At 34.2% G+C, this 24,161-nt stretch overlaps 3 protein-coding genes across 3 annotated transcripts; all 3 read left to right on the forward strand.

The window, feature by feature from the left end:
- The first annotated feature begins 4,922 nt into the window (after positions 1-4,922).
- Positions 4,923-7,318, forward strand: LOC145109668 (ubiquitin receptor RAD23c-like). Its single transcript, XM_079046863.1, has 6 exons — positions 4,923-5,181; positions 5,708-5,869; positions 5,932-6,432; positions 6,529-6,635; positions 6,752-6,836; positions 6,952-7,318. Exons 1-6 carry the CDS (start codon positions 5,110-5,112, stop codon positions 7,066-7,068), a joined length of 1,044 nt encoding a protein of 347 aa, XP_078902989.1. The 5' UTR covers positions 4,923-5,109; the 3' UTR covers positions 7,069-7,318.
- Positions 7,319-10,419: 3,101 nt separating this feature from the next.
- LOC145103869 (protein NRT1/ PTR FAMILY 3.1-like) lies at positions 10,420-13,949 on the forward strand. Its single transcript, XM_079041140.1, has 4 exons — positions 10,420-10,527; positions 10,614-10,831; positions 10,937-11,493; positions 12,819-13,949. The coding sequence occupies exons 1-4, from the start codon at positions 10,449-10,451 to the stop codon at positions 13,726-13,728; spliced, it is 1,764 nt and encodes a 587-aa protein (XP_078897266.1). The 5' UTR covers positions 10,420-10,448; the 3' UTR covers positions 13,729-13,949.
- Positions 13,950-20,754: 6,805 nt separating this feature from the next.
- LOC145109689 (RNA polymerase II C-terminal domain phosphatase-like 4) lies at positions 20,755-22,556 on the forward strand. Its single transcript, XM_079046882.1, has 6 exons — positions 20,755-20,868; positions 20,953-21,133; positions 21,227-21,516; positions 21,668-21,862; positions 21,954-21,992; positions 22,248-22,556. The coding sequence occupies exons 1-6, from the start codon at positions 20,761-20,763 to the stop codon at positions 22,554-22,556; spliced, it is 1,122 nt and encodes a 373-aa protein (XP_078903008.1). The 5' UTR covers positions 20,755-20,760.
- The last annotated feature ends 1,605 nt before the right edge of the window (positions 22,557-24,161 follow it).

A 24,161-nucleotide genomic window follows, 5' to 3' on the forward strand; every position in this document is an offset into this window, starting at 1 on the left:
CTATAATTTAATAGTATAATTTAGGGTTACTTTTAATTTCTTAATTGATTTTTGACGAGAAATCACACAAATAATCCAAAGCTATTTTGTAAGCAGATATTTCATATAAGATTTTTATGTGAAAATACGTTTTTTTGTATAAATATGAGTTTATAAAGAAAAAACATATTAGAAACAAATTTTTGAGAAAAAAAGTTGTAAAAAAACTAAAGTTAGGATGCTTTCATAATACAATTCTAAAATTTGGGCAAAAATGGTAAATTTTGGACCAAATTTATAACAAAATTTAAAATCTAGGCCAAAAGTCTAAATTTTCAAATTTGTAATAAATTTTGAAATCTGGGCCAAAAATATAATTTTTGAAAGTTGGATGACCTGTTGACCGGGTCAAAGGGTTAAATTGAATACGATTACCGGTATTTGAGACTTAATTGAATAAAAAAAATATATAAGTACTAAATCGATTATGAGACCAATATGTAAGGACTTTATTGCAGTTTTCCCTTTATATATCACTATATAATTTCCTCTATTTTTATTGATTATTTAAGTTTAATAGGTTAAAACAAGAATCTAACTTAGACCAAGCTTAGGACTAGGACAAAAAGGAAGAAAGTATGATACAAGACTTAATACTCGTAGTAATATTTTAGTACTTATCAAGTTTTTGTTTTAATTATAATTAGATTTTAAAGAAAAATAGATTAGAACTCATTTTTTTAATTGCAAACCTTAGAAATCCTCACAAATGATTTTTCAAATTTTTTAGAGAAAAAAAAGACGTGCAAACGCTTTGAGATATAGTCTTCTAAAAACATTGTTCAAAACGTTTTTGCGTGTCTATAAACAAAATAGACAAATAAAAATTATACAAAAACACAAAACACCACCTAAAGTAATGACCTAAGAGGATAACGAACTTTGAGTTTTGTCCAAATTAGGTAACCATGTTTTTTTCGTACACATTTGACCAGTAAACTTGTTTGGTCTGTTCAAAATAAGGTAATATTACTGGTAATTACCGGTGATATTACTCTATTACGAACATGTCAAACAAGTTAACTGGTCAAATGTGTACGAGTACAACATGGTTACCTAAATTTGAACAAAAACCAAAGTTCGTTACCCAAAGAACTATTATGCAATATGTACGCGTTAGAGGCCTGTAATTTTTATTTTATTTTTATGTTCTTTGTATGTTGTATGAGTGATAATGTTAGGTCCATTAACATGATCTAAACATCATGACGACACTGCTTGGCAACACCGCATGAGAGCACGCTGTGACAACATTGCATGACAATACAAAACGACATCATTGCATAGCCAAACCAGTTCAGGCCCAATTAGTTAGGGGCTAGGTTGTGTTACCAGAAAATATTGTCGGGCGGTGCTATTATGCGGTGTTGTCATATTGTGCTGTCATGCAGTAATGACATGCGGTTTAAGTCATGTCAATGGACCTAAAATCATTATCCATAAATAACATATTAACAAAATAAAAACGAAAAATAAAATATATATAAACCACACATATTCCATAATAACTCTTTGGGTAACGAACTTCGGTTTTTGTCTACATTTAGGTAAATATGTTCTTTTTACACGTTTGGCTATTAAACTTGTTTGACATGTTCATAATAGGTGATATCACCAATAATTATCAATAATATTATCCTATTTTAAACAGGTCAAACAAGTTTATTCGTCAAGTGTGTACATATAAATTTTGATTACTTAAATATGGACAAAAACCAAAATCTATTGATTCTTGGATCCTTAACCTTAATAAAAATAACCATGGACATGTTTGGTAAAAGTAATTATTAGTTGCTAGCTTGTAGCTCGTAGCAGATAGTTGGCAAAAGTAGTAGAAGCTTTTGAAGTATATAAAATTATGTAAAAAGACAATTGTTTTTAAAAAAAATAAATATATAAATATATTTTTAAGGCCAATTTTGGAAATTGATTTAAAAAGCTCGATAGCGTTTTGTTAAAGACTCGTACTGTCAGGGCCGGTCCAGACGGTGGGCAACCCAGATGATCGCTTAGGGCCCACGTCTCTAGCGGGCCCAAATTTTATGGTATATATATATATATATATATATATATATATATATATATATATATATATTATTTCATAAATGATTGTTAGGGCCTAAAGTTTGTTCAAACTCAAATTAGCTCAAAAGATAAATAATTTGGATTGATTGTTATTGCTAATTGAATACGTCTATAATAAAGAATAAATAATATTTTTTTTAATCTTTATTATATTTGTTTTTTAGGGGCCATTTTTTTTTGCCCCAGGCCCCATATACATTTGGACCGACCCTGCGTACTATAAACCAAATCTTTTTGTTTAAGCTAGAACGTTTTGCTGATAAGTAGAGACTGCTAAACATGTGTGACAAACACGTCCTATATTTTTTCCTTTTTAAAACAACTTAAATACTTTTATTTTTATGTTTTCTCCTTTGGAAGCATGAAAAAACATAAAGGAACAATTTTCCTAGAATTTCACTTCCAGTCCCTCAAAGTTTCCCTTCCTATATAAGCCCATCGTTTCCACCTTTGCCATTTACCACCTTCGGCTACATCCTCGAAAACTATTTTTTATAATTCCAAAAGTACCCTTCCAAATTCCAATTTCATAAACCCTAGCCAAGATTTTTGTTTAAATGGAATCGTTGAGTAGCAAGAAACGAGTTTGGTTCGACTCGGACGAGTCCGAATGCAACTCCGTCAAGGCGCAGAGAACCAGAGACGATCTTCTCGACGTTCTCGACGATTCAGATTCAGACCTTGAGTCGTTCATGAAGAGCTTCGAAAACGAAATATCTAAACTTCCGGAATCTTTCGCCGACTGTGATTCCTTGTCCGGCGAGTCCCGGCCGGATCTCGGATTTCTTTTCGAGGCGTCGGATGACGAACTCGGATTACCTCCTACTGACCTAACCCCGGTTGAGTCGGAGAAGATCGGAGTTTCTGTTGAAGTTGGTGAAGTATGGGATCAGATATCTAGCTACGACTCGTTCGAGTATGGATTTGGTTACGCCGGCGGAGATGCTACTGTTAGTGCCGCCTACAACGGCGGCGAATATGTAGCGTTAGACGGGCTTTTTGATTATACAGATGTAGGTTTTAGATCGTCAGAACTGGAACTGCCACCGCAGCCGGAAACTATGCCGTCTCAGTGAATAGTTAGGGTTTTGAGTTATATCCGCTGGAATATTGTAAAGCTCTTCCATTTTTTTTTTTTTAGTTTTTATGGAAAAATTGAAATGGTATATTATAATTTATATGCAATGATTTTGTCGATGACTACTTAAACTATTAGTACAAAATGATTAAAACTCAGTAAAAAGTATATAATTATTTAAAAATACAAAGGGGTTAATTATATTTACTTGATATGGATCCCTTGTGAAAAATATGCTTTGTTAACAACTCTATGACATTAGCAAGAGAAGTGTTAGACATATCACTAATTAGTCAAATACTTAACAAAAACATTGCCAAATGTAACGAAATAGTTTAGTCATTAGTTCGTTGGTATCAATGACATTTTGTGTGTGTGTGTGTGTTTTTTTTTTTTTTTTTTTTTTTTTTTGCTACATCTTAGGAAATTAAGTTACTAGTTGTAGAAAACGAGGAGTTAAATATGCCTAACAAAACCAACAAATATGTTACCCACAAGACAACAAAAAAGTTGATAGTCCATATGTTTGGACACTATAAACATACATTACGAACAGGAGTATAATAACAAAAGGTTTTGGGCCCACTGACTGGGCCGGCCCAAACGTAAGGCTACCTGGGTACCTGGGCCACAATCCAGGGCAACATATAGCACATGGGGAATCAATTTTCAAACAGCTGTAATGGATGTATTATTTTTTGGACCCCAAAGTTTGATATAATTTTGATTTCAATCGATCTAAAGTTTTTTGAAGCATTTTGATTCTTCTGATTTTTTTTCCCTTCTAAACCAGATTTAATGAGGACTACATGTGGACCTATTTTCTTGCACGAGTTTCTCCTTTGCATATTGAGACTATGATAGGAAAAAAACTTTTAGGTGAGTAAGTACGTAACAAAAATTATGTAATAATCCAAAATCGGTTATTGCATACTTAATGGATAATGAGGTGATAAACAGGTGATGCATTAGCATTTCAGGGCTAATTTTAGGGGAAGCTGTCACAATAATGTCATCGACATAGAACAATAAAATGTGATCTGTAAACCTTTTGCCATATTAATAAACTAGGTGTAAAACTCATGTATTACATGAGTTCATTTAAAAGAAAAAAATTAAATATGAAATTTTAAACATTTAAAAGTTTGAATTTATAAGAAAATTAGAAAAATATTGAAATATTGAAATTAATGTGTTTTATTTCTTTTTTAAATTTAAACCAAATAATTTAGATAAATAAACAAAAGAAACTAATTTCAATAAGAATTAGTGGGCCCAAAAAACCATTTAAATATTATGTGGCTGAGGGGGTGGTGCCTCTTTTTCTTTATTATAATTATTACATTTAAAAATTATGTGTTAATAAAATAAAAAAACCATAAAATGCCATATAAAAAAATTTTAATTGAAAATAACCAGAAAATAACATGTACCAAAATCAATAAGAATATAACATGTGACAAAAAAATTTCATTATTGAAATAGTTTGTTGAAAAATTCCTCAAGAGAATAATGCTATAAAACATAAGAATCAAATCATTCAATGATTAGATGTTTAAAATAGTAACCCAACCCACTCCATAGTTATAAACCGGCCTAATTAAAACCCAGTCCGTTATTATAACTTCAACCCCACGCCACTTCGTCACTACACGCGCCTCGCTTCACTTTAAATCTTACCGCGTGTATTCCGCACAATACTCTACGCGCGTGACAACAACTCCACTCATTACACTCCAAACTGACTCAAAGAAGACGAAGTCGTGGGATTGCGATTCATTCTGTTATTCATAACTCTTTCTCCAACTTCCATGTTTCCGATTATCTTAACCACAAGTTCTTTCGTCATTCTGATCAATATCGTATATCTACGGAGTTGCAACTGTAGAGTGTAGACGGCACATTGAATGAAGATGAAAGTTTTCGTAAAAACATTGAAGGGGACTCACTTTGAAATCGAAGTGAAACTCGAAGACACGGTACGTTTTGTTTAATTTTGTCAAATTCTATACGTGATTGGTCAGATTTTAGGGATTTAAGCTTGCATTTGATCAGAAACTTAACTCGAGAAAGCTTAATTTATGTTTCTTGCGTATTGGATCGCAACATTTAGTGTTGTTTGGGCTTGAATTGGAGAGTTCGTAACTACGTTGTGTTTCTATCCTTGAAAATCTCAGTTTACTGATTGGGAATTGCAGTCGATCGATCATGCTTGAGCATGTTTAAATTACAATGCCGTTAGTCTCAATCACTGTAATTACAGACCTAGTTCTATCGTAAATGGCTGTCATCTCATTGAAAATGAATGTGAAACCGGTTCTGATGCATGTGATCTTGCTTTTTGAATTGTACATTTAGTTATATGTTCTGATTTGATCAATCTAATTTGGGGAATGAATTAAGGAAAATTCTGTGGAATAAAGGCAATCGAACAAATGGATTTGGAGTTTTCAATTCTTTTCAAATTCCATGTATGTTGATTGAAAACTAATTTTGTTGTAGCAGGTTGATGATGTGAAGAAAAATATAGAAAGTGTTCAGGGATCAGATGTATATCCAGCTGCACAACAGATGCTTATCCATCAGGGAAAAGTGTTGGAAGATAGCACCACCATGGAAGAAAACAAAGTTTCTGAAAACAGTTTTATGGTCATCATGTTGTCGAAGGTAAACTTCCATTGTTACACCTCTATTAATTCACGTTTACTCAATGATTTAACTGAATGCAGAACAAGAGCTCCGCGGCTGATCCTCTTCCCACTCCGGTGGCGGCAGCGGCGCCACCCCCTCAGCCGCCGTCATCCACCACAAACACAAATCCGCCTCCATCTGAGATTCTATACAACGAAGCAGCATCACATATGGTTGAAGGAATCAATGTACCAGGCACAATCCACCGGATTCTTCAAATGGGTGGAGGTTCATGGGACAGAATCACAGTCGTCCGTGCCCTTCATGCTGCTTTCAACAACCCAGAAAGAGCCGTTGAATATCTCTATTCCGGCATACCCGACTCACCAGATCTTCCTCTAGTCGCCGGTGCCGGAGCTCCACCACCGCCAGCTGTAAACCCACCACCACCAACTGGATCAAATGCAAATTCGTTGAATCTCTTCCCTCAAGGTCTTCCCGGTGGTGCAGGTGCAGGTGGAAATCTTGATTTCCTGCGCGACTGTCCAAATTTTCAAGCGTTGCGATCAAGGGTGCTAGCTGATCCACAAATCTTACAGGTAATTAATTTTAATTAATTAATTAATATAATAATATATATTTTTTGTTATTTCTTGGTGTTCCTTATCTAAAAGTACGATTGCTATTCTTGATAGCCGATGCTCCAAGAATTGAGGAGCCAAAATCCGGAGCTGGCTGGACTACTTCATGAGCGCCAAGCTGATATCATTAGCATGATCTTTGAATCTGTTGAAGGAGGAGAGTATGTGTTTTTACTGTTTTACCCCTCGATCTCATCACCTTCTTCTTTTTAGTCTTTGTTTTTTACTAATAATTACGTAACTATTTTTATCCCAAAATATTATAATTATATATCAGGGATGAATTGGGATGGGGACATCCGGCGTCAGGGGTATCTGAGTCTTTTACACTTACAAGTGAGAACATGGACGCAATTGACCGTGTAAGTACTTCAATTCCACCCATTAATGAACTGCAAATTTCATGCATATATTTTGGAAAAATGTAGGAAATGGATTTATTTATTTGTGCGTGTGTGTGTGTGTGTGTGTTTTCAGCTTGAAGCAATGGGATTTAACAGGTCGGTGGTATGTGATGTGTTTTTGGCTTGCGATAAGAGTGAAGAGGTGGTTGCCAATTACCTGCTGGACCACATGAATGAGTTTGAACATTGAAGAATAGTAATGTGGAAAAATTGGTCCTTTTTTCTTGATTGATTGAAGTGTATATACTATATAGCACTTGGCTGTTATCTTTTCAACTTTTAGTGTGTATGTTTTGGTGAATATGCATGGGAGACTAAAATTGAAGTGTAAATAAGATAGTCTTTTTTCTTGTTACTTTTGTATTTGTGTTCCTGTTGGATATTATGATAAAATGTCATTTTGGAAATGGTTCTAAAAAATATTCTGACATCTTTGATTATTCAAGTGTAACTATATGTTTTGTCGAATACTTTGTGAAATGTTATGCTTTTACGAAGCGTGGGAAATTTTGATTACCTAATTTTGTGTTATCTTTCATATTGTTGTTAGCTGTATGTATGTGTGTGTGATGTATTAGTTTTGCATTGATGTTTGGCCCATGTATTGTATAGCTAGCCCAATTATATTTAGCCCCTTAACTATGTTTTGTATAAGCAACTTACTGTATACATGAAAAATAAAATAAAATATAAACTTTGTGCGAAAGAGACCAAAGTTATGAAAAAAAAAAATCATCAATTCAAGGAAATATAACACACATATTTGACCATTTAATTTGATATTATATATATGTGGATTTATGTTTTGAATGATATATATTCTTTGTTTGACTTTACCTAATATGAAATCATATCCCCATGAATATTGTATTGGAATTTGTGGTAAAAGTAGTCATGCGATACACATGAGGGGATGAAGACGCATGTTGCATACCAAAAAGAGTAGAATATTCCCTCATCAAAATCAAAATCAAAATCAAATGAATATTTTCTTTTACCTATAATAGAATGATGATTAGTGCATCTTATACGTACTTTTTCTATTCGACTAGTAGTTGACTATACAATTGCCAAAGTGTTTATCTTTTATAATGGTGTTAATGCACTTAGTCTATGCAGTTATCAATAACAAACATGTTTAGAAACCGTCTGTTATTCATGGGGCAGTTGGCTTAAAAGTAAAAAACCCACCTCATAATCTCAACACCACTCATACTCATACTCTTGACTCTTTGGCCCACACCACCATTTTCTTTTCTTTTCTTTTCTTTTAGACATAAACACAAACAGGTTGCGTGCATGATCATGATCGAGGAGATGGCAGCTAGTACTCTGTCTGTAAACAGTCTTTATCTTAAAAAATGGTGGACCAGAGAAGGTCCAAACGGATTGACTACATACTAATAGATAGAATACACGATGTTTGGCACGTGGGTGTCGTATCATTATCAATATGAACATGAACATTTCTTGGCTACCCAATGTCGTCTATATCACACATGTTTTTGGAGTTGAAACCGACAAAAGCTTGTGGTGTCATCTCACTACTTCATCAAGAAACAAAGCTTTATGTAAATGCCACTAGCTCTCATGAAGTTTTTCCCCATGAAGTTTTTGAATTTGAAATTTCCATAATTAGAATATAATGAGTCGAAAGGCCAATTCTGAATACGAAAAAATTGGATTTGACATTCAAGAATCATGAATAGACAAGGGCAAAAAGATTTAACAAAGTGCATTATTGTGGCTCGGCTCTTTATGTTGTAGGGTTGTCATTTGATATGTTAGACATTAAAACTCATCTTTTTGAAGAATGCCTAATTCATACACATACATTGCTTTAATTCCTTTACGCCTACAAATTGGCCACAAGATAGGTGAAAAATGTTAATGGTTTAATGTCTAAAAAGCTTTATAATAATCAAGAATAAAGATAAATTTGCGGACCACATTCATTAATATGATAATCAAGAAACAAAAAAGAAAAACTTTACCTAGGCTTGTTGCAATTTAGATTTTATATGATTGATTACTTATATAATAATAATAATAATAATAATAATAACTTTTACCTCAAAAAGATGAGTGTCTAGTCAAACTAACATTTCCAATTGATACTAGTCATGTTGTAAATAATACTCTGAATGTATGAAAAATTATGGACCCATCCATCAGTACATGTATGTACTACACTACTACTACCTTTCCTACCTGCACTTTTGGACAAAAAAAATTAATTGTGTTTTTTGAAGCACTTGTAATAGCTCCAAAATACATTATTGCCACACATTGTTAATGTACAAAAGAATGGGTCCAAATAGATACACTTGGTTTGCCACTTTGGCTATCAAAAATTAGGTCTGTATGCTCTGGAACCTAGTTCTAATTAACACCCCCGGTTGAAAAAAGTGAACCCTAATATCCGGAAGACATGAAAAATCCTTTTTGTCTTCTTGGTTTGGATCATAATTTTTGGATCAACTTGAACCAAAAAGCAATTAGGGGGACTTGTCCTCAATTTCTTCTAATTTTGTTTTCACCCAAGATTCAAACTATAGGTCTAGTTTGGACTTCAAATCTATCATTTTTCGTTACTGGTTCTTATCTTTGGTTCAAGTGTTCTTTGTTCCGCTGCAAAAGTCGTGTTTGAGGTCCAAATACGCATCAATTTTGTTGTTGTTTTACAACAAAAGTATTTTTCTTTGACTATAATTTTGAATTTAAATATTCAATTATTATGTGTATTCATTATATTTTAATAATTATTTGTAATTTTTATAAAAATTGTAATTCATATGATTTTAAATTTGGTATCCAATTTGTTTATTCTAATAATCAACATAAATGATGCACTTTATGTAATTAAAGTTTTTAACTTTAATTATTCAGTTTGTTAAAAATCTTAATTTATAATTTGATTAATTAAGTATTCCTTTTGTTTATAATTTTTTTTTTTTTTTTAAAGTCTTTTACCAGGTCCATGCGCAACCCCACAAGATGATGCACCAAATAGACGTACTTTCAATAAATCCGAAACAACGATTTAGAACATGAATAGAGATGTGTTCATTTTTATTTTTGTAAATAACAAAATAATTAATCTTGATTTTAAAGTTCAGAAGTAGTTTATTAACTTTTTAAAAGTTATGTAGAGTTACTTTTTCTACCACATGATACTAAACGGTTAATTATGGTTAGAATTACAGTTTTTATGTCTTTCTTTCATAATTTTTTTCTTTCTTTTTGTAATACCATCCGGTTAAAAAAGTTAGAAACACCATTAATGTTACCAAAAAAAAATCATATGAAAATCTCTACACACCATGTGCAATCCGTACTAAGAATCTAATCATATAGCATTTTACTATCTTTTAACTTCTACCAATCACAGTAATTCTAGGTTTCTAAGTTCTAACCCTATTATTTCTGTCCATATGTTACAACAAAATAGTACGAAAAAGAAAAGTTACAACAAGTAGTAGATAATCATAATAGTAAGTCTGGTATACCCTTTACTCTATATAAAGAAACTTCATATCACCAATCAAAAAACCACACACTAAACAAAATATGGAAGACACGAATTCCAAAACACGACGCCATGGTCAAAGAGTCAAGGGTGGTATCATCACCATGCCCTTCATCTTCGGTACGTTCATTTCATGTTATCCAATTTTCTTTATATAATAAATATACTTTTCTTTTTCAATTTATAATTACTTTTATTTTTCGTAGCAAACGAGGTTGGCGAGAAGTTAGCCGTGGTTGGATTTCAAACAAACATGATTAGCTACTTAACACAACAACTTCATATGCCGATGACTAAAGCCGCCAACACTCTCACCAACTTTAGCGGCACCGGAAGTTTGACACCGTTGCTCGGAGCTTTCATGGCGGATTCTTTCGCCGGCCGCTTTTGGACCATCACCGTCGCCTCCATCATTTACCAAATAGTACGTAATTAAGCCCAATAAGGTCGATCGTTGTATTTAACTACTTATCCTAAATTATTAGATCTTATTCGACGACTTTTTTTTTTCTTGTTATATATAATATAGGGAATGATATCTTTGACATTATCAGCGGTGTTACCCAAGTTAAAACCGCCGCCATGTAAAACCGGTGAAAACTGTGAAGAACCCAACACGGGTCAACTCGCGATTCTTTACATATCGCTTTTCTTAACGGCGGTTGGGTCAGGCGGAATCCGGCCGTGTGTGGTGGCGTTTGGGGCGGATCAGTTTGATGAAACGGATGAGAAACAGAAGACGAACACGTGGAAGTTTTTTAACTGGTATTATTTCTGCATGGGGGCGTCGATGTTAGTGGCTGTGACTGTGATTGTTTATATTCAAGATAATGTTGGGTGGGGTTGGGGTCTTGGGATTCCTTCCATGGCTATGGTGTTTTCGATTACTACTTTTGTGATCGGGTATCCGCTGTATAGGAATATGGTTCCTGCGGGTAGCCCGTTTACCCGGTTGATACAAGTGTGTGTTGCTGCTTATAGAAAGAGAAACTTGGATATGGTTTCTGATGATTTGCTTTATGAGAATGAAGAACTTGATGCCTCCATTTCGGTTTCTGGGAAGCTTCTTCACACTAAACAAATGAAGTAAGCCATGTTCATGTTTCCTTTTCTTTTTAATTAAGTTTTGTTTATAAATTAATGATGAAGAAATATTTAAAAAATGGCCTCACCTTTAGGGTAAATTTATATGAAATGAAGAAGTGTGTGTATGTCATTCACTTTCTATATCAAGTCGTTATTAAGTATTAGGTAAAAAAGACATTTATATATAGCTTACTGGATTATATTCACAAAATAAAAAAATAAAATAAAATAAAATAGACACGTATATACCTTACTGGATTAATTATAATAAATAGTCCAGTGGACACTTATATATAACTTAGGCCCCGTTTGATACGCATCTTTCCAGGTCCAAACAGATCTTTCTGGTTGAATGGACCGGAAAGACTGTTTGATTTCCATAAAAGAAGGGGTCTTTCCCGGTAAGATTTGTCTTTCCCAGAAAGCCCCAAAATCATATTTTTCTGGCTGAATGGGCTGGAAAGACAATTATACACCAAACTCCGCCTCTTTCTTTCTTTATTGGATTATTAATTTTTTTAAATAACTTTTTTTTAATTTATTTTTTATTGAATTATTAATTTTTTTCATCATTCAGCACAGTCAATCAGATGTACAATCAAACATCATAGTTTCTTTCCCAGTCAGAAAACTTTCCCAGACAGCACTTTTCCAGACAGAAACTATCAAACAGGACCTTACTCAACTCGATTATGTCTATTAAGTAAAAAATAAATAGTGTGATGGAGTCTCTTTATTTAAAAAAAACAACCACATATTTTTGAAAATTTAAAAAACAAGTTAACAAAATAAGGAACAAAGAACAATCGGCACCAATGAAAGATAAATTTGTTTGCTATTTTTGGCAAGGGAGTGTTCTTTTTTTTTTCTTTATATTGATTGTTTTGGAATCAAGAATATTCTAAATGGGATTCTTTAAAGAAAAAAGGTAAAATGACATTGAAAGTATTAGGCCATCTCTTAATCAGTGATTTAGGTAAAACACATGTGTTAACTAAGCACATGATGGGTATTATGCAACTTTATGAATTTGAAATGACAATTATATCCTTTGATTATCAAGTCTTTATGAACAATGTTAGGGGTATAATGTGGATTAACACAAAGCCTTATGTATGGATCTCTTTTGTTAGTTACCCATTGATAAGCATATGTCACGTGTTTCTTCTACCTTTTCTTCTTTTCTAAAGTTTCAAGAAATAAAAGTTGCATTTTGACTTTTGGAGTCAAACTGTTTGACCAAAAAAGTCAAACTGTAACTTTTGTGCACAAAATCAAGATTGGAACTTAATTCAAATGACCATTTTGCCCTTTTAACATTTCAGATTCCTAGACAAAGCTGCGATTGTGACCAAAGAAGACAATGCAAAAGGGCAATCAAAACCTAACTTATGGCGATTGAACACAGTCCATCGAGTGGAAGAACTAAAGTCACTGATCAGAATGGGGCCAATTTGGGCAGCTGGGATTCTTCTAATCACAGCTTACGCACAACAAAACACTTTCTCCCTCCAACAAGCCAAAACAATGAACAGAACCCTAACAAAATCCTTCCAAATCCCAGCAGGATCCATGACTGTTTTTACCTTAACCTCAATGCTAACCACAATCGTCTTCTACGATCGTGTTTTCGTCCCCATCGCACGTAAACTCACAGGGCTAGAACGGGGGATTTCGTTTCTTAGCAGAATGGCAATCGGATTCTGTATATCGGTTCTTGCCACATTGGTCGCCGGATTCATTGAAATAAAGCGCAAAAATGCAGCTTTTGATCATGGGTTGATAGACAAACCTCATGAAACGATTCCAATTTCTGTTTTCTGGTTAGTACCTCAGTACTCCCTTCATGGTATCGCTGAAGCTTTTATGTCAATTGGCCATCTGGAATTTTTCTACGATCAGGCTCCGGAGAGCATGAGAAGCACTGCAATCGGAGTGTTTTGGATGGCGATTGCTGCTGGAAATTACCTAAGTACCCTTCTCGTCACCATGGTGCATAAATTGAGTGCAGGTCACGATGGATCAAACTGGCTGCCGGATGATAATCTGAATAAAGGAAGGTTGGAATATTTTTACTGGTTGATAACATTGCTTCAAGCTCTTAACCTGGTTTACTACTTGTTTTGTGCGAAATTCTATACTTTGAAGCCTATTGAGGTTGCTCATAGTCGTAGGGTTGATGAAGATGATACTAATGGTAAAGGTGATGGGGTTGAGCTAGTAATGAATGTCTAAATGAATCCCCATTGTTGATATGCACTTCCTTTTGTTGAAGTACGAACTACGATGCATTAGAAGGTGTATGTAGTGACTAAAATTAAAAGGGCGTATATGTAATTCCAAGTGTTAAAGTTGCTTATGTTATTAATATTTAACCAAAAATGGATATTGCATATACAATGTAAAAGATAAAAAGATAAATTCACCGAATTAACATATGATTATTTTATAAAATACTCTTAAAATTTTGATTTTTTGGTCATTATTAAATCAAAATTTGGTGTGGAATACTATGGGTCGAATCATAGTCTTACTATCACTTTCTGCCATGGGCCAAATTATGGTTTTTCCTTGCAATGCCGAGGGTCAAATCCTGGTTTTACATACAAATTGCCATGGGCCAGATCCTCGTCTTCCATTCAAGTATCACAAAGACAATTAGCATCCTACATAACATATCCTAGTGGGTCGGCATTGGTGTCTTCGACCTACGGGTACAGTAAGGAGACTTACTTAAATTGAAGAACTCTGAAAAACTGCGATACGATCCCTTTCGCACTGCTTGCTCCCGTGAATCCGCTAATTATCACAAGCAGGTAAAACCTTAATCAACAATCCAAAATCCTCAAGTTTGACCCAAAGTCAAACTTGGTCAAAAAGTCAACGGTCAACGGAAGTCAACAAAAGTCAAAGTCCAAGGCTGTTGAGTACGCCCAACGTAAGAGACTTGTCCTCACTCCTCCATTAAGCACTTTATCCATTAAGGCCTTTTGTCCAGAGCTCAAATCTAGACTCAAAACATCAACTTGAGTCATAGAGTTTCCACCTTTATGACTTTCCATGGCTAGAAAAGGTCCAAAAGCTAAAACCCTGACTTATTAATCCATTAAGACATCATAACTCATGCATGGAAGGGATAGAAGGACCAAGATCACATTTTTATGGTTCCTAATAGCTCCATAATGGATAAAGTTTCCAACTTTATCCATTAGGATGGCCCCCAACAACCAAGATCTACTCTTTAAGTCTCAAAGGGACCAAAAGTACATCTCTCTCAACTTAATCCATTAAGTCTAAGTCTCCAACCTTCAGATCTGAATCAATATGATGTTTAGATGGATAAAGTTTCCAACTTTATCCATAACAAGGTCACAAACTTTTAAGATCTAAACTTTATGCACTAAAGTGACCAAAAGCTCATAACACCTAAAACTAGCAAGATCTAACAAATGCATCATCAATATTCAAGCTTTATGCCTCCAAAAGAAAGATCAAGATGAACAAGGTCTGGATCTACAAGCTCCAATACAACCAACACTTCTCCGATGAGCTCCTTCTTCTCCAAGGTGTACTAAGAACACTCCAAAGCACTTAAAAAAACACCTTATTTTGCTCATAAGGCTCAAACTAGGGTTAGGGTTTCAAGGGAGGACATTGGAGAAGTGGAGGCTGAGAATGGAAAGGGTTTGGGGAAGTTAAGGAGCTTAAATAGGGCTCAAAACCCTAAAATTAGGGTTTGGGTTCTGATCGCGTACGCCCAGTGTACTCCTAGTAGTTGAATCTTCGTGATCATCCTTGCCTAGTACGCCCAGCGTACACCATGTACACCCAGTATACTAGGCTAAACCCAAAACCCTCCTAACTTCTAACAGTCATAACTTCTTCGTTCCAACTCTGTTTTCGACGATCTTTATATCCACATAAAGGTATTGAAGAGCCCCACAATATTATCTAGATATCTTGGACTAAAAACTTCTCGAACAAAAATACATATTTCATGCAAGACCATGGCATATGACTTTCCCTTTTCTACCATTCGGCCCAGAACGCAATTCAAAGGTCAAGGTCTCGTAACCATCATTGCCTCCTTCCAAAAGGGTCTAAACATTACCTCCTCAAGGCCCAAAGCCTTTACACAATCGACTTCCGGCCCACGACCCTGAAGTAAAAAATGACAGAACCAGGATGTACAGGGTCACTGCCCCGAATTAAGAAACGACTCAAAACAAAGTGTTACAAATCATTGACCAAAAAGGATATGATCTCCACCAACAATCCTATATGCACCAATATCATATGTAGGTTCATCAACAATAGCATTCTTACATTTATGTTGGGTAACATACTTGAAGCATCAGAATTTGAAACCATCATAGTTGCAACTTCATTTCTTCCACTTTTCGGTCCCCTTCCACTTGATCGATTTCCATCAGGCCCATTGTCATTTGGACGATATGCACAAATATTGACAGCATACAACATAATTATATGTGGATACACATAAATATATAAATAGTCCTTTAACTCCCCATTTTCATTTATATAGATAATAGTGGTGATCGTGGGATATTTATAATATAACTTGATTTGATTATTCACTGCACATATTTTTCTAGCCACTAAATCAATCAACCCAATATGGTTATACCCAAATGCAAATTCAAAGTGAGATTATATAACATTTATTGGGATGTACTCCAAAACGCCATTAACATTCTCTCACTCCCCTCTATTACAAAAAGATACTATAATACTATCCTTTATACATAAATGGTTCAAAGAAATAGGAAGATAAAGATGATACAATAGAATGAGAGAAGGAACTTGGAATACTTATGTATTTATTAGGAAGATATTTGATAAAAAAAACAATCACATCATAACAATATGTATCCCTTGAACCATTCGTGAAGGAGATTCATATTTTTTATTTTAACAAACAACAGTTTTCCTAAAAAAATATTAGATAATCTTTTTTTCTTACAATTGCCAAACAAAAATACTCAATCTTACAAGTAACAATATTACATAAAAACATTAAATTGTTTAGAAGAATATATGAAAGAGTTTGTATCGTCATCCAAAAACATGTGGTCTGATAGTAGCAACGGGTGGTCAGACACATAAGAGTGAAATGCATGAATATCTGCCATAATAATATGGGCAAGTGGTGTTTGTATATCTACATGAGGGACGTTAAGGGGGCAAAGTAGACAGTTGCACAGGAGCCAACTTTTTTTATTATATATTTTTATTTAAAAATAAAAACTTATAATAACGATAAGGGACCTTTTTTGCTGGCTCGTCCTGGGCCTTTGAGAATATTTAATTCCTCAGGACCGGCCCTGTATATGTAACGCAACATCTGTTTTTTAAAACAATGAAAATTTTCCAACACCTTCTCATAGCCCTCTCATTGTCAAGCTTTAAATAGGGAAATCGATGATATACATGTTTAGCAGATGACTTGGCAGTAAGTGTGACAACCCGATATTTCAAGTCAATATAATGACCTAAAGTCAAGTATGGTAATCTATTTTTGATATAATAAATATAGCGTCAAAAATGAAATGTTCAAAAGTCTCAATTGGGTTGCATAAAATGATAGATATCGTGTCAAGGTTTTCAGAAATATAAAGAACACTCAAATCCGAGTTATAACGAAGAAGTTATGACTAATCAAAGATCCGCATCAAAACTGGTAAAACAATGTTAAGCGTAAAAAGCGAAATCTCAATAAAATACTTTTTGGCCTTAGGTATCTAAATGAAAGTCGTAGATCTCATTAAACCGTAAACATACATAAAAAGAACGTCCAAATCTGACTTCGTATGAGGAAGTTATGATTTTTCTAAGTTTCAGCTTAGCAGTATGCAGCCCGAAGTTCGAATATGAGATCGAGGGATTTCTAGCCGAAACAATCTAAACGAGAATCGAAGATCTCGTCGATAGTAGTTCAACGGTAAAAAGACAGACGAAAGCGGACGTCGGATGAAGAAGTTATGAGTTTATAACGGAGTTTTCATGTCCCGGCCTACTAAAAATAATATAATAAAAATTAGAATCAAAATTAGCCGACGAAGTCTAAACGAGAGTTGTAGAGCATAATCTCACCTACGTGTGGATATAAAGAACGTCGAAAACGGAGGTCGTATGCGAAAGTTATGAATTTCTGAAGTTCGGGGCGCGAAACCCCAAAACTGTCAGAGACCACGACGTGAAATCAGTGTTCACGACGTGAAATGTCTTCTGACGCCTCCTGGAGTCTGCCAGACCCAACTTGTGATGACGCATGCAATGACGATCAAGCCCACGACGTGGGATTACTGTTCACGACGTGAATTTCAAGAAATCAGCCCTATAAATAGAAATCGAAGGCAGTCGGGTTTAGCTGCTAATTCCTTCACTCTCTCACTCCCGATACCCTATCTAGCCCTCTTAAAGTACCCCCGAAGCCCCGGTAATACCCCTAAAACACGACGCGAGTCCCGACGCCCCGAAGTTCCCGAGAAAAACATTCTTTCCAGTCGAAGTGCTGCCCGCGTGAAGCTCGTTTCTTCACCAGAAACCCGCGGTTTCGTAAAGAAAGATCATTCCTAGAAACGACACACTGCCCTATTCACCACTTATCAAGTGAGTTCACACCCCTACATTTTCACGTCTTTTTCATGTTTTAGGGGGGGGGGGGGAATACAAGTGAAACACAAGAAAAACTTATGTTAAAATACGCATCGTTACATATGGTTTCAAATGTTTTACCTACATCTTATGTATAAATGTTAAATACATAAAATAACGTAACTACTAACGTTAAAGACATACTTTTCATGCAAGGTTGGTAATACACCAAGGTTTTTCATTCTAACGGAACACTTTTTTTTTTAAAACTATAATAAGTATAGTTGCGAGATATTCATGATATTTTTACATACTATAAACAAAAGAGGAAATACTTATATTCACAAGAAAAATGGACTTTTCATACGTAAACCTGTTGATACCAAATTTTGTGAGATATCTGAATTCATCGAACCGTTCAGTTCGCAGATTAAGTCCTGTTTTATAAGTCATAATCTCTTGTAGGGAGAGCGTGATATTTGTGTATAGATCTATATGGGACTGACAATCCCGCACCTAAACTGTTAGCTACAGTTAGACCGGCAGGTCTGGGGTGACAAACGTCATATCATTCCAACGCTTGAAGAACGTTGTTACAGGCAGTCTGGGTCAATAGCACAGTTATAAAAACTCACATGGAACATCAATACATCTCGGTTTACGGGGATGTTAAACGCCTTAGTGAGTATATATACTTATATAAATCTACTTATACTATTTCAAGTATGGAAAACACTTATACATTCAGTCTTTTGGAACTTCTAAAAACACCACTCTCTTATAGAAAATATTGGATTTTCTAGGAACAAACTCAATTATTTTACACTGAAAATGATACTATTCTTATACAAAAACGCTTATGAACTCACTAACTTAATTGTTGACACTTTTTCAAAACTACTTGTATTTCTCAGGGATTCAGTAATACAGGTAAATCATCAGCTTTTGGAGAAGGGACGCTAAGACGTCAGTCTTAAAACTTATTAAATCATCATATTGTAATTTATTTTGAAACATGTATTATATTCAACAATGTAACTTTTAAATTATATTTATAATGGTTGTGTTTATTTTCTTATTCAACTGTTATGATACTACATGAAGTCATCCACCCCCGAATGTTTCCGTCATTCTGGTTTGGGGGTGTGACAGTAAACATAGAAAGATGATTGGCCCGTCGATATAGTTAAATCACTTGAAGAAAATAAAAAATAAACGAATATTGAAAGTAAAAGATTCATGCTCTCTTCATAAAAGGTTCGATATAGTTAAATCACTTGAAGAAAATAAAAAATAAACGAATATTGAAAGTAAAAGATTCATGCTCTCTTCATAAAAGGTTGCTATTTGGGTTATTTTATGAAAAAAAGAAAAAAAAACCTTGGCTATGGTTATTTTCTCTTCATAAAAAAATATTTGAAGGGCGTAATTTGATAAATTATGGGTCGGGTCGGTCCTTTTATACGATATTTATTATTTATAACGGTTGCATGGGAAGATCCTCGTTCGTGATTACCAAATACAACCTGCAATTGATTTCGAGGGTTTAGGGTCTAGAGTCTAGACGAATCGATTTGGGGCTCCCCTTTACGCACCCATTCTCCGTACTTTGTTCGGTCGAGCCAACCTCCGGCGGCGACGGACCATTCTACTTCAGCGACGCAGAGCCCTTCTCAGGCAATAGTTCTTTGATTTGGGTTTCTTGAAGTTTTAGTATTTGTTTCTTTTCCCAAGAAATATCATATCAATAGTATATCATTGATTTTGATGATGAATTTGTTAACTAGTGTTCTGAGCTTACAACATATTGGCGAAAGTGTTTGAGGATAGTAAACACAATATATTCCCTAGGTTTTATGCTTTCAAGTGTTTGATGGATGTTCTAAAAGAATTCAAATTGGTCAAATCAATCATATCTAAAATCGTCATCTCTTTGAGTGATAATCTAGAGTTGTTTGTTTGATTATTATCGTGATTTAACACAACCTCTGTATCAAGAATTGTTTAGAAACCAAATCTTGCATGCGTATTAAACTATTAATCGACTACTAAGAGCGAATTTGAGGCTCAATGATCTCTGATCATATCAGGGCTCGGAAGCAGGTTGTTAACGTTTTGGGGATGTGGCTCACCCCATGCAGCATTGACTGATCTATTGTTCAACAGTTTTCTTAAAACATAAATCCCTTTCTATTATCTCTATTTTCTCATCTTAAATACCAAATGTGACAATTAATGAAACCCTTTTTGGTGTATGTTTCTTTTTTATAGGTGGCATTTTAGATGAGTGTGATGTGTGATGATTCACAGGTGAACTCATACAGCAGTGATGATTTTGCTGCAGTTCTGGATACAGAGTTGGATTCCACATCTGATACCTCTCCTGAACAAAAAGAAGATGCCAATGAGACATATGATCATATGGATATAAATAGGTGCCTATTGAAATTGTTTCACTCAAAAAGAATTAGATATGCAGCAACTAAGTTTCCATCTTTAATGCATCTATTTTTTTTGCATGTGAGACAAGGTATAATCAAGTGTCTTGAATGTTTCAGTTGTGATTCTTTTTTCCACTTTTAATAGATTTTATTCTGTAGGACAAAAAGGCAAAAGATCGATGATGTGTTAGAAAATGTAGAAACATCAATGAAGAAGGACATATGCACACATCCTGGTACTATTGTAGGAATGTGCTTCAAGTGTGGAGAAAAAATGGATAAAAAAATCGGTGTTGCATTTAGGTACATACACAAGGTTATTCTCTTCTTTCATAAAACCAAATAAATTTTCAATTGCATATTTCTAAAAAAACTTATATAATCATATCTCAATTTGAAGGGTCTAAGGCTTACTAAGGATGAGATCACTCGTTTGCGTGAAAGAGATTTAAAGAATCTTTTTGGCCAAAAAAAGCTATGCTTGGTTCTTGATTTAGATCACACCTTACTTCACTCAACTCAAATTACAGATTTAACCCAAGAAGAAGGATATTTAATGAACCAAAGTGAACATACACAAGGTATTATTACTATTCCCTTATGTTAAATTTATGTTTCTTGAGTTATAAGTGAAAGTAGTAAAGTTAAATCACCTTTGAAATGTTTTTTGACAGATGCATTAAGAGAGAGTCTCTTCAAACTAGACTCCATTCAAATGTTAACAAAGTTAAGACCTTTTGTTCACACTTTCTTGAAAGAAGCAAGTGAACTCTTTGAGATGTACATTTACACGAGGGGAGGAAGAGCTTATGCTCTAGAAATGGTTAATCTGATTGACCCTAAAAAGGTTTACTTTGATTCAAGAGTGATTGCTCTAACTGATTGCCCTAAAAAGCATCACAAAACCCTTGATGTGGTACTTGTTCAAGAAACTGCTGTTCTAATTCTTGATGATACAGAAAGAGTAAGCACTTTTACACTACATTCAGTTTGAAATAAGGACCAGAATTGTAATAAAAAAAAGTTTCAATTTTGGAGTAAACATGTTAAAGATCAGAAAGCATAGGGACCATTTTTGTAATTTAATTAAAAAGGTGGTTACTTTGAATATTTAGGTGTGGGGGAAGAAGGACAAGGAGAATCTTATTTTGATGGAAAGATATCATTTTTTTGCTTCAAGTTGTAAAGAATTAAGATGCAGAGGTTATAAATCATTATCTGAACTGAAATTGGATGAAAGTGAAGTTGATGGAGCTCTTGCAAGAATTTTACAAGTCCTCAAGCGAATCCATCATATGTTCTTTGATTTGGTATATATTCTTCTATGAATCTATCAATATATACAACCTAAAAATATGTTCAAAAATTGCGTTTAATTGATGATTTTACTTTCCATTTTAGGAACTTGGAGATAATTTCACAGGCCGAGATGTAAGACAGGTGAGAATTTAATTTTTAGACAAAGTTACATAAATTGTCCCTGTACTTGGCAAAACGTACCAGATTGGTCCTTATGAGGGATTACTTGCAAATATGGTCCTTAAGTTTGAAATAAGAACCCACAATATCAGAAAGACCTGAATGTATACGAAACCTTAAAATAAAGACGAAAATTGAAAACATTTCTATTTTTAGACTAAATATGATAAAAATCAAAAAGGATAGGGACCATTTTTGTAATATATACTGTTGCAGGTGTTGAGGAGAGTTCGTGGTGAAATCTTGAAGGGGTGTAAGATTTTTTTCTGTCGTGTGTTGGCAACAGAATTTCATCGGTTATGGAACATGGCAGAGAGATTAGGAGCTAAATGTGTGACAGATGTCGACATGTCAGTGACACACGTCATTTCCATAGATGGTGGACATGAGAGGTGTCGTTGGGCAGCTCAACAAAACAAGTTTTTGGTTCAACCGAAGTGGTTAGAAGCCGCAAATTACTTGTGGAAGAGGCAACCCGAGGAGATATTTGCTGTGATTGTAAATGAAATCAAAGAGAACACGTGATGTTTTTCTTTTTCTTTTGTAGTGATCATTGATGTATAATGGGGTCATTTTGATTAGAATTAGTGTAAAGAAGTATGTTAATACTTGGGGTTAATCTCATTTTTGGCCAACCAAGTATTAAGTTTGATACTACTTTGATCCTTGATTTTTTTTTTTTGCATTCCGAGTCCTTAAGCAGGGCCGGCCCCGAGATCTTGGAGACCCTGTGCGATTTAACAAAAATAAGCCCTAAAATTTGAAAGATCTAAAATTTTAAGCAAAAAAATTATAAATATTAATTTTTTATTGCACATAAATAAAATTCAGATTTCATTCAAAATAATACATAAAATTTTTTTTGGCTCATCCTTCTAATATTTGTAGATTTCATCTTGTCTTGGTACTATGTGTTGAAACTCAAGCAATAAATGATATAAAAACTGTAAAAAAATCAGAAACAAATTAAAAGATGGTTAGAAATCAAATCAAAAACTATTAAACTAATAAAAAACGAATATATATGCTTCTATTAAAAAAAATTTAGAAATCAAAAAAATACCTTCTGATTTTCTTCACTTCAAATCAGCAAAAATAGAGCATTAAATCTGTAAAAAAAAATACAAATCAAATCAGAAACCAATCTAAAACTTATCAGAAATTCATCAAGTTAGATTATAGTCACTGATTAGATAGTCATAAAGAATGAAGAAAAAAGAAATTGATTTACATCTTAGAACTTGATCAGAAACGAAGAAACAAAACATATGCTAATGTGATTGTTCAAAACTTATCAGAAACGGAAAAAGAAAAAAAGAGGAACTTGATTTTCTTGTACCTTTAAAACTCAAAAATCGATTTCCTCAATGCCTTTGAGTTCTTGTTCCTCTTAATCTGATTTTCAAAACTCAAATTTTGTTCCTTTAGAGTTAGAAATACAAAAAATAACCAGATTTCTCCTTGTGATTTAGAACCAGGAAAAAAAACCAGAAATGTCTTAATCAGTTAATCCCTACTTTCTCCTTTTGATTTCGAAACTACTAGTCCACAACATGAAATCTGAAGCTTCTGATTTTCAAGAAGAGAGAAGTGAAGAACATGGTTTCTGATTTTTTAGAAAGATTGTAGGATTGTTTGTAACTTTGCTTCAGAATTTCGTGAAGAAAGATGAAATAAGGAGGATTGTTCATAGCCTTTGAAGTCACTGATTTAATTCCTACCCCATGCATAAGAAGAAATCGAAGCATTTTTTTTCCCCTTTTCTATAAATTTCCTCTTTTCCCGCTCCTTCTTACATGATGATAGTCGACTGATGCGTTGCTGAATTAACCTAATTTGTTTATTTGTTTTGGGCCAACTTAACATAGGTAACATGAATTGCTATAAAAATTTTGGGCCCTCTGATTTTTTAGGCCCTGTTCAGATGCACCTTCTAAACATGTCTTGGGCCGGCTTTGTCCTTAAGTGCTTCCTACCTTCATCTTTCAGGGAATCGGCACTTTAAGCCCATATTAGTTTATCTCTTACATTAATGCAACAAACATACTAATGGTGGTGAGGGCACTCTCTCTCTCTCTCTCTCTCTATGTGTATGTGTGTGTGCGCGCGACTACGAAGGCTGATGGTGGA

The sequence above is a fragment of the Lactuca virosa genome, chromosome 4 (assembly GCF_052849685.1).
Source record: "Lactuca virosa cultivar CGN04683 chromosome 4, Lactuca_virosa_CGN04683_v6, whole genome shotgun sequence".
Classification (NCBI taxonomy): domain Eukaryota; kingdom Viridiplantae; phylum Streptophyta; class Magnoliopsida; order Asterales; family Asteraceae; genus Lactuca; species Lactuca virosa.